The 11,126-nt window shown below is 40.9% G+C and overlaps 1 protein-coding gene across 1 annotated transcript in view; it reads left to right on the top strand.

Annotated features, from left to right (window-relative positions):
- Positions 1 to 208: 208 nt before the first annotated feature.
- Positions 209 to 11,126, top strand: part of LOC141903164 (BCL11 transcription factor A-like) — a 138,695-nt gene continuing 127,777 nt past the window's right edge. The window contains exon 1 of the mRNA XM_074791184.1: positions 209 to 317. Within this exon, the coding sequence (XP_074647285.1) occupies positions 266 to 317 (52 nt within the window). The 5' untranslated portion in view covers positions 209 to 265. The remainder of the gene's footprint in view (positions 318 to 11,126) is intronic.

Genomic DNA, 11,126 nt, shown 5'->3' with positions numbered 1-11,126 from the left:
TGAATGCAGCTCTGGCTGAGAGACGGCGGCGTTCGTTGTGCGCGGTGCGAAGCGAAGTGAACTGAAACTACTACTAAAGGCGTTGGCTCAAGTAAAATGACCTCTTGAAAAAAACGAGTGCCAAAACACTTACGCGACGGACCGAATGCAGCAGGTGCTTGGATATTTTACCCGTCATGCCACGCTCAGCGGCAGCCATGTTGGTTGTTGTTCTTTGTCCAATGTAAACGTGTAAGGGACACGATTCAATGGTAGCTCCACCAAAATGTCGAGGAGGAAGCAGGAAAAACCACAACAAAGAATTGTAACCGACGAAAGTGAGTGTAAAATATATTTTCTTGTACTTTTTGATTTTTTTCGTCGGTGCGGACAGTTTTTTCTCGTATATCGGGCATAATTTTAGCATCGGTCATTCAGTTATTCACCATTATCGTAGTAGTATGCATTACGTTTGTCAGACTTGGCGGTTTTTTTTCGAAAAAGATAACATTTTCGCGAATTTTACTGAACGTAGAATATCAAAAGTACGACAAAAATCACAAGACCGAAATATGATTTTGTTCGTTATTTGTTGACATCGACTCCGATTAGATTAAACAGTTGACCAAAATTTTGACGGTGTCGGCGCGCACCTGTTAGCGCATTTTGTTTTTACTTTTATAATTCAAACGGTTATTCGTGCACCCATAAAATTCAATCTCCAGTTTTAACAGTTTCATTCTCAAGTTATGATTAGATGTTGTAAATTAGCATATATTATCGATTAACGCGATAGCTCGTTATTTTTCTGGCATTCCGATAGTAGACTAGCGCGTATTGAATTCGGTGAAGTGACGGCAGCATTTTGGAAATCACCTTTTAAACGTTGCTGCTACGTGGCAGTACCGCTAGGCCTGGGTCGCGCGTTTGGACGTCAACTCACGAATTATTCCGAGTTCAGATCGTGATTTATGTATACCCTTGACGTCAAAAATTGGCATATCGAATCATCTCTATATTCTCGTGTATTAGATATGTATTTCGATGTAAATTCTCTGCGTTAACAGCAAACTGCTAAGGGCAAAATATCGGCATTCAAAAGATCATGATTATTTTAATGCGATCATGATTTCCAATGAAGTCTTGAATAGAGGCTCGATTTTTTTTACTACCGACGCCTACTGAATGGCTCGTAGCTGGGTCAGAAGTATGCTTATCCGCAAGGGGAAAAATAGACCTGCATATTCTTATAAACCGTGCTAGCATCGGCCAAGTACCTATATGTATTTTTAGAAGAAAACGCCGGTATAGCTTTTCCGTGTGCATTTTCTCTGTTTACTTTCACATTAAAAGAACGAACGGTGGAAACGTCTCAGAGTCGCGCCAAGAGTTAGCGCTACACGGACGTTTTAAGCCAAGTAGTAAAGAAGAACATCCTCGTAGTTTAATAACCTATTGAGCGAAAATCAGATCGAAATAAACCAGTCCAGCGCGTCTATTAAGTCGCGTTCGGTTTATTTCACTTTCCAGTAGACTATCGGCCTATATTCGCGTATAACTATAAGATGAGTTCGTTCATTCACGAAAATCCACTCCTGATAGCTTTTACATACGTACGTATACGGTATAACTATGTGTCGTCCGAAACGAGTCACGACGTGCGTTTAAAAAAATTCGTCGCCAAGGGTTTTTTCCTATTTTTTAATTACATTATTGTACACACACGTACGAATATATTCTAAGTATAGATGCAGTACGTTGTTATAAGCCGGTTCGATGACCCTCGTTGACACGACCTACTTGCGTCGTTTTAAGACTAGTCGTATACGAACCGTACGGTACGTAGCCTGCCCACTATATTGTAAACGCTGTGAAAAAAATGCGTTCGGATAATGAAGTAGACATGTGTATCTGCTATTACATGTACGTGCGTCGAGCACCCATGATGTCGCCACAGTGCGCGTTTGTTCGCAATCTCCACAGCTTGCTGCGCAATTACACTATACCGGTTCAAAAATATCCGTACACCGGGGGCTAAATATCAACCCTCCGCTCCATCGATACATACATATATCAAGAGATCAACTAATAAACAAATATTATGTATGTATAAGAATTGAATTTGAATAACCCAAACCTCAAAATCTTTTGACACCACCGATTTTGACCGTCGAGTCAGCGGTAGTGGTTATACAGATGTTTATAGAATAACATTAAAAGAATCATTCTATCGAGCGTTCTGAATGAACTATGGTTCGACATGTAACGTTTCGCTCGACGCACCCATTTCTTCCCCGCCTTTAAACTGACTTCTTTTTTTATCAGTTGACAAGTGACCAAGACAATCTGATCATATCTTCGAATGATGTCATTTTCTATATTCAGACAATCGGATGCAAATCCACCGCACATTCGTGATCAATATCCACGTATATACTGTCAATGCGCTTGTAAAGTAGACATATACAAAATATGCACTTCAAAGTCGCGATGCTGTGTAGTTGGCCTATGGCTCAGCTGAGCCCTGGGCGCAAACATAGTTATTACGTCATGGCAGTTTAGAAAAAATCGACACTTCCGTTTAAGTGCATAAATTGGTTGACATAGATCAAACCTAGAACATTAAAACTAACTTGCAACTGCCGTCGGATCAAAGCCGAATCGATCCCCAGTATATAGTATTAAGTTCATCTTTATTCTATATATTATATCCGATGGGCAAATTATTAGCTTTTTCATCTGGATACACATACATGTGCGCGAAACTTGCTTCTGTTTCGAGGAAATGCGATGACAGTGCATCTTTTTTTTTCGCTGAAACCATCGACATCAAAACCATATTGTATTTCGTTGCCAATTACTCGTTTATAAACCTCAAAATGTGGACCTGGATACGCGTATATATACACATCACATGTCGCCTTCAGAAGATACAAAATCGCCTAGCTTTTTTTTCTATACGAGGAGGAACCAACCCATTTCCCGAAAATTCGTCTTTGTGATCGCCCCTATACAAGAATCGAGTCTGTGGTGTGTGCCTGCAGATTTGAGACACTTTTTACATACTCTGTATATATCGTCGGATCCGGGCTTCTTTTGTTCGTGACCAGCCGTCAGTATTTTGAAGCAAAGGGCACCAAACAATCCGACGTCTGCTGTCTCATATATGTGACGGACAGATTGTCGCCATTTGAATGGAAATACTTTTTTCATTATATGGTGTCGTATATAAGACTATTTTAAGACTGTTTGAGCTCCGACCTTCGGAAGGAAGTATATATATATATATATATATATATATATATATATATATATATATATATATATATATATATATATATATATATATATATATATACATATATATATATATATATATATATATATATATATATATATATATATATATATATATATATATATATATATATATATATATATATATATATATATTTATAAGTTGCAATTATTATATACAACTCATTTGATGACCATATACATCGGGTCTTCATCAGCCGCGGCTATCAACCGATCGAGCCATCTTCGTTTTTCATATGTGGATCTTTGTCGTAGTGCGCACGGCTGATTGATCGTTCATTGCTGCGATGAATCATATTCCACAACCAGATAAAATTCCATCTTAAAACTTCATTTCATTGACCATGATCCATCAAATAGCTGAAATTGAAAATAGCCGCGGCGTTTTTCTGCAGCAGCGGCTAAATTTCGCATTCTTTGTGCAGCGTGCATTGGAAAGCTACTTCGCAAACGGTGATCACGGCAATCAAACATACCTCGGAATCTTTGCGACAGCGATCGGTTTGATCGCGGTTTGATTAAAGTTTACTCTTTATTCTCGCGCTGTCAAAATTCAAGACACATTGCGAAAATGACATTTCTCGCGCCTGCTTCATTAAAATGTATGATGGCCAATGCAGAACTTTGCTCCGCATCTGAAACTGCAGTCCTTGTTGATTCGTAGTTGTCGCTTTTATGTTTGAATTTTTTCTCTGGATCTAAATCTAAAAACAGACCTTTCATGCAATAGTAATGGCCGGGACTATTACGTTTCTTTTTGTTATAATCAGGGCTTTGCTTACACACATCGTTACGAATTTCAAGTCTTCTCGAAAAGCCCTCGAGTCTAAATAATTAACACAGATTCTAACGTGAATTCCCACTCTACAACTTTTAGACCGAGAATATTAAGCCCGGGTACTCTTGGCCAGCATATGGCGCGTTTTCTTTATAACGTAATTAACCCTTAGGGTGAGGATATGCGTATATACATAGAAACAACATTGCCGTATTTGGCCTTTATTAGAAATCTTTTTCGGAATGATTCAACATCCATCGACGTTTGTTGTGTGTATAGCTATTTTTTCGATGTGTGTGTGTGTGTGTGTAAGGGTATTCTGGCCAGTTTTTTTGTTTGTAGCGTACACGTTTTGAACTGGTGCTTATAGGTCGTGGTTTGCACCTGCAATCGTTGACAACTGAGGCAGAAGAGCTTGAACGTCCTTAAGGCCGCACGGCTGATGCATTGGAATGTAGCATGGCTGGAGTGGACCAGCATTTTCGTCGACGTAGTCTGTATTTAGAACTGAAGGTTTTGCTTGTAGCTTTTTCGCGGTCGCATCATAGCATTACCAGACGGCCATTTTGACTTTAATGACAGAATACGGAAGTGAAACGCCGTTGAAAAATCAATCACTTCCTTTTATACATACACGATGCTGTCGTGTCATATATACAACTTGTTCTACCTAAATCCGTAGCCTATATATAAACGATGCTAGTAGTTCCTCTTTGGGTTGAGTTTTGATTGCGCCAGTCATTCACTAAGATTGGATGTCAGTCAATTCATTGATTCGGTGGACATACGAGCGACGGCGAGCGAAATTTATAGCGTAAAAATACTGAGATTGTCTCGTACGAGAATTGACCCAAGCCGACATTCGGAGCAGCCGCCAAAGACGCTGCCGTAATTGACGCCGAGGAAATGTTTGTACTTTCAATTGAAATTTAAAAATCGGCGCCCACTCCTAATCTGCAAGAACGACCAGACACGACAAATACGATGGCAAGTGTATATTTATCAAGTCGGATTAACGAGATTAAGTCGCGACGAAGACATTTTTTTCAAACAACAGAAAAAAACAAACACGCTCCGTCCTTCCGGGTGTTCCCATACGTGACCCATATTAAACTGTGCCCATTCTGTTTGCATAATATGCATTCGGTTTTTCAAGTACTGTTTTATCAGAAGGACGGCTGATTTATGGTTCTGTCCACTGTCCATAGTCCTGAAACGGCGTTGTTCGTGATCTCGCGATAGCGGGCCTCTGGAACCAAATAGAGATTGCCAAAGAGGTTAAGCGCTAAATCAAGATGGCCCGAACTACTTATCTGTGGTGTGTCTTCTTATTTCGAACTTTGGAACCGTCGGTCATTTTACACTCCTGGAAAATATATTTTACTGTAATTCTATCGATCACTCTGCAAACGGTCCAACTGATGAAGGTTTTTGTGCGAATATTATATGCATATATACGTGTTTACCAATATGGTTCTAAACGTGTCCATCTATTTTTTTGCGGTGGGAATATGAAATATGTCGCTTATGATTACAAACGAAATTTATCTGATACGATCAGTATATTTAGACAAGGCCAACAGCGCGTTATTTTTATTATGCACCTTTTAACAGGTCAGTTTCGCCGAATATGGCAGGTGTAAACGAATCCACATGTTTTGTTGATACTGCTTGAATTGCAAACAATATACACACACTCATTTATCATTGCAGAATTTTTGTCATTTCCGTTTCTCTGACGTCTATATATACATTTCAGTTTGACCTCGATTGTGCGGCCGTCGTCCCGAATGCACCCATCAGAGTGCCATTATGCGGTCACTCGAAACGGCCGTTAAAACACTGACCCAGTTCGGTTTGACTAGCGCTCGTAAATAAACAGCATTCCGCCATATGATCACATTTTTCAACGAAACATCCTCGTCTCGATTACAATAAAGGCGACGTTTAGAAAAAAATCGGCGATTGGTCACCGAACGAGTATGCGTTAAGTCGTGGGAACTTTTGGTACCCGCTTTCCCGTGGTTACGGGACTAGTCCTAGCCGTTTATTGTTCAACGAATACCTTCGGCCCTATGTCACGCGATGAACTGACCACATTTAAAATATTAACCAACCTTATCCATAGGAGTGTCGTTTATTGTCCTTAACGCCTACGGGGACGTTTTTAGAACACGTAAAACAAATGTTGATAAAAATTCGGATAAAACGAAATGACACATTTCATTGTCGAGAGACACTGAATAATATAAAGGAAACTGCGAGATGACTTCCGCAGGCCAATCAGTCTATACTTTGAAATAAGGCTAGTTGAAGACAAAATATTGGTACTGAGGGACTAATAACTCGCTGTACGTGGCGTCAATATAAAAAGTGATTGAAACCAAAGGCCAGTGTGATTATGACCGATACAGCCATAAAAACCGAAAGGGCGACGGTCAAGTGTGTATATTCCAGGAAATTGGAGCAATGCGCGATAAACATTATCTGAATCAACATATTTGGGAGTGAAATTTGACTGTTGGATTCGTTAAGATTCATATTCGAAGGCGTAATTTTGGAGCGAATATGTGTCGTTCTCAAATTATTGTTTTAGTAAGATAATTTTTTATGGCAATAACAGATATCGTTTCTCTTGCCTGACACGGCTCTCTGCCTCTCTTATACACTCCCCTCACTCCCTCACTCTCTCATCTCTCCTTCGTCTGTCCTGTCCACCACTCCCTCTGTTGAAATCTATCAATTTCGTCGCTACGTTCGAGATGAATAAACGAGTTACTATTACGTACGATATTCCTTGCGTTTGGGTTCCCAGACCTCGCTCGATAAATCGGCGTGTCGTATTTACGGCGTTTAGGGGTCATTCTTTTGCCATCGCCATATCGACATACACCTTTTATATTAATTAATATCGCATCCCGGCTGCGCGTGTATAGCGCATCCTGATTCATCACTTTCTCCTCCGATCGCGTCGACCATTAATTACAAAAACACTGTTGTCCCCTCAGCACCACTAATTTGTCATAGCCAGAACTGGTCAAATGCATCCATAATCTCTTGCAAACTTGGTTATGAGGGATTAATAACCCATCGCTGGGGTTATACATATGAAAAACGACTGCCGACTTATCTGGCACTGATTAATGAACGAAATGGATACAGATCATTTTTGTCCGAGAATTTTTCGCTGGCCAATACCGGTGTGAACGACTATCGCATGTGAAATAATCTACCCGAATAAACCTTACTGATCTCCTGGGGCATATACGACGAAGTGGTGGCCCCGATCGGAATTCATATTTATACAGGCATCTGCTCGAAAAATTAAAGATCTAATAAATTCATTAAATTCGACGTGTGTTCGAACGCTACTTCATATCCGCCGCGATGAAATATGCATTTCATCGCCGACTATTTTTATATATCAAGGTCGCAGTCGCTAATTTCTTCGGAAATTGATCGTAATATATCGTTACCGTATACGTATAAAATTTTAATGTGTGTGATCCTGCGAAGAAAAGAGTCATTGTTCTCCAATATGTTCGGCGACGCCTGGTATCACGATTGCGAACGGTCGGATATTAGCCGAACCTTCGGCACAATCAACTTAAAGCCACTTCATATATGCGAACTATGCACATATGTAGAGACGCGCAATTGCTGTAAATCGGAATTAAATTGGCATCAATTGTCAAGCTGAAAAAAATACAATCTTGTATTATACTATTCGGACTCCTGAATGGGAATAATATATACGTAGTAATATGACCCGTGTAGACTGAGCCGGTAGCCATTGTTCCGAGTTGTCGTAGTCTTGTCGGTCGTTCAATCCGGCCCCGTATCCCTCCGGGGCGCGATTTGTTGAAACACGTGACGCATGCGGAAAGTATACTACTTATATTCGAAAGAACGGAATAGACGATCGTCTAAATTTGAATGGCTCGATTCGCAAAATAATAATAGAATCATATGGATGCATTAACAACGCTGGCCGCAAACGTTTACACGTAGTGCAAACTACGGCCATAGTCACTGCCCTCAGAACTCGTTCCCTATCATCATCACCAACAACAAAAATACCAGCATTTTTAATCTTTATTCAGAAATACGCAACGGTTTGTACATTTGAAAAAAGAAAACTCAAATACAATCACTGGATGGTATATACTATGATAGCCTCGGACTCATAAGCCACCTTTTTAACCCGGGGATGAAAATTATATTATCCATCCGTTATGACCGATATAGTTTCTGGCATTTCTCGCGTAAAAAAAACTATACCCGAGCAAAAATAATACGACCGAATACGCTGACCATATACACGGCCGAGGTGTATTCGACGATCGTTGCTGATGACTCTGGGGTCCATCGCAGCCATATTGCTTGTTGGCAAACTTGGCGCTTGGTAATTAAATCAAATAGTGGACAGTGGTCTCGACGGGGCGATAATGCGTGTTATGACGAACCAGGCTGTAGATGATGCTATCGTAACTGGAATAACCTGATTAAACTTGAATGGCGGTCCTGCAATCATGCGGCGATTATACAATATAAATCATTTTTCGGCGTATAATTTTCCCCGGAACGAGATGGCCGCGCGCAGAGTTATTAGAAAATAACCTGGTCAACAGCGGATCCGTATGTACACTCGGCTATAAATTGACCAAAATAGATTAGACTCTCGTCTCATCGTTGACCTCGGGGTCACGTAACTCGGCGGCTGAAAGCAGGAGACGACCGTCGTCGTTTTGCGTTGGTCGAAAATATCGAGACGGTCGCGGTCAGATATACTGGACATTAAATGAAAATCGTATCTCAATTATCATATGAGAGACAGTTCACACCGAGGATGCATTTGTTGCGAGGAGAGATTTTCGACAAGCTCCGCCTTGCCATTACAATACGAGTCGCCGGCGTTCCGAACGTTGGTTTGAGCGTCCGTTGGTTCTGACAGCGCCAGGATCTTAGGGATTAAAACTATGGCCATCTGCGGCAGAAACGTAACCCCGAGCAGTCGCAGTACAGATCCTTTTAACTCCGGCCCCGGATTAAACTCCTTCGTTTCGATTACCAGATTTTGACTGTTATCGCCATCGAAACGGACGTATGGGATTGCTTGCTTTCTCGCTTGACCCGGGTCAGTTTTCGCATAAATTAAGTAAAAGCGATTTTCAGCGCGGTTGAATAAGCAAACCGATTACGATAGATCAGTCCTAAAGCGCAGTACAGAGCGCTTCGCGATATTACAACATTCAGCTACGAGGACTTCTTCTGTTGCCATATCTAATTTCGATGAAGTGTGCGTCGCTGCATTAATATCATAGAGGGATTAGTTCCATCTTATTTTGACCAATGTTGACAGCTTAATCTCATCCCTACGTTCGATTTAATCCACATTTTGTAAAATTTGTGAAATGAAATGGCGATTTTTTGCTGATGGCGATGCGAATTCGGTTTAACTGCAGTGACGGGCATTTTGTTTTCAGAACAATGACGGTCTTTTTGCGTAACTGCTGTTGCGACGAGCGATAAACTTTGCATTTTAATGTGCTTTGTGTTCTACTTCAGCCTTGGGTCATTACAGCCGACTGACTCACTCCTGGTCAAAATGGCTTTGTCGTTGCAACCGGGTGCCACTTACGTCAGGACAGCGCATCGGCGGCGAGATTGAAAAATTTCATGATTAAAATTTAAATAGATGAGAAAGCATGATGAATGCTTCGAAGGGCAGTACATCGTTCTGGCAGCATGCAAGCTGTGCGGCCATTAGCGCACCTCATTAGTCGCCGGAATAGACCATCAAGAGTTACACTGACAGTAGAAAAATACTAGCTACCGGACATTAACTGATCACGATGAATTGCAACCGCCGGCGTGTATTTATCCTTGAAGTTCAGTCCACTTTGAAAATTTAATTGCTATACGTCGCGGCGGCCATCTTGCGTATCGTTTCCGCGATATAACGACCGGGCGATTCATCGCTGAGCGAGAGATATAATATACGGATGGGAAAAAAGAAATTACGTATTTTCGTCATATGGAACCAGTACCCAGTTTTAAATTCGGTAAAAAGCCATCGTAATCTACAATTCAGCGTGCCGTCGTTTATGTTATGGTACCGGGTTGTTCGGTTTGGCAGATGGGCATTTTATTACGTATCCTCAACGGTCGAGCTTATGACGTAATTAAACGATCATTAACTCGTCAAAGTTTCGGGTAGCACTTCGGGAAAAAAATAACGTTTTCTCTCGGCGCGTATACTTACTCGGCTTCAATTCTAAATAAAACATACACCACCACCATGCGTGGCGCTCGCTTGCCTCGGTCGAACGAAATCGACTTAAACTTTAAGACGTCTTAAAAGCTCCAAAATGCGATTTTTTTTTAAACTAGATTTTCGACTCCGTGCACCGGGGAACATCATCAGACGAACATCTACACGTGTTAAGTCGAGGAAGACCACTCTAGCCAACGCACATTTCTCTCTAATCAAAAGAGACTTGCCTTTAATTTCGTTCTAAAATTTTAATGCTGTTTTACGGGCTTGAAATGCAAGCGTGATCAAAGGCCGTCGATTTCAGAAGTTGGAGAACCGCTCGAATATGGCTAGTTGGGGAAAATAATGTCATATGTTATTGACCCTTCTAATTAATGAGGCTTTCTAGTAGGAGAACGTTTCCATGGCAACTGTGACTTAAATTATTATTTTTATGGATTCAAAAATTCAAGATTCACTCCAGCTGTTCATTAAACTGTTCACGGTGACTTGTCACTGCGTTAGCGAGAGAGAGACATCTCATCATTAACTGACGAACGTGCATAGGTAAAATGTTGGCCAGTTGATCGCTTCTAGGCACAACTTCAAATTCACATCTAAACACTTCGAACTGATTCTAATGCGCGACAGAGCTTTCACTTTAAAACGGCTGCCGTTCGCCGATATTTCGACCGTTTCAAACAAATCAAAACAGTCGATTTTGTTTCGGTCATCAGCCCACGGACGGATTTGTGTATACAAGGCCTTCGGTGGGTGTAGCGATTAAGTAGACGT

Source organism: Tubulanus polymorphus, chromosome 1, assembly GCF_964204645.1.
Source record: "Tubulanus polymorphus chromosome 1, tnTubPoly1.2, whole genome shotgun sequence".
Lineage (NCBI taxonomy): Eukaryota > Metazoa > Nemertea > Palaeonemertea > Tubulaniformes > Tubulanidae > Tubulanus > Tubulanus polymorphus.
Note: the sequence above shows the minus strand (reverse complement) of the source record. Positions and strands in the feature narration are given on the sequence as shown.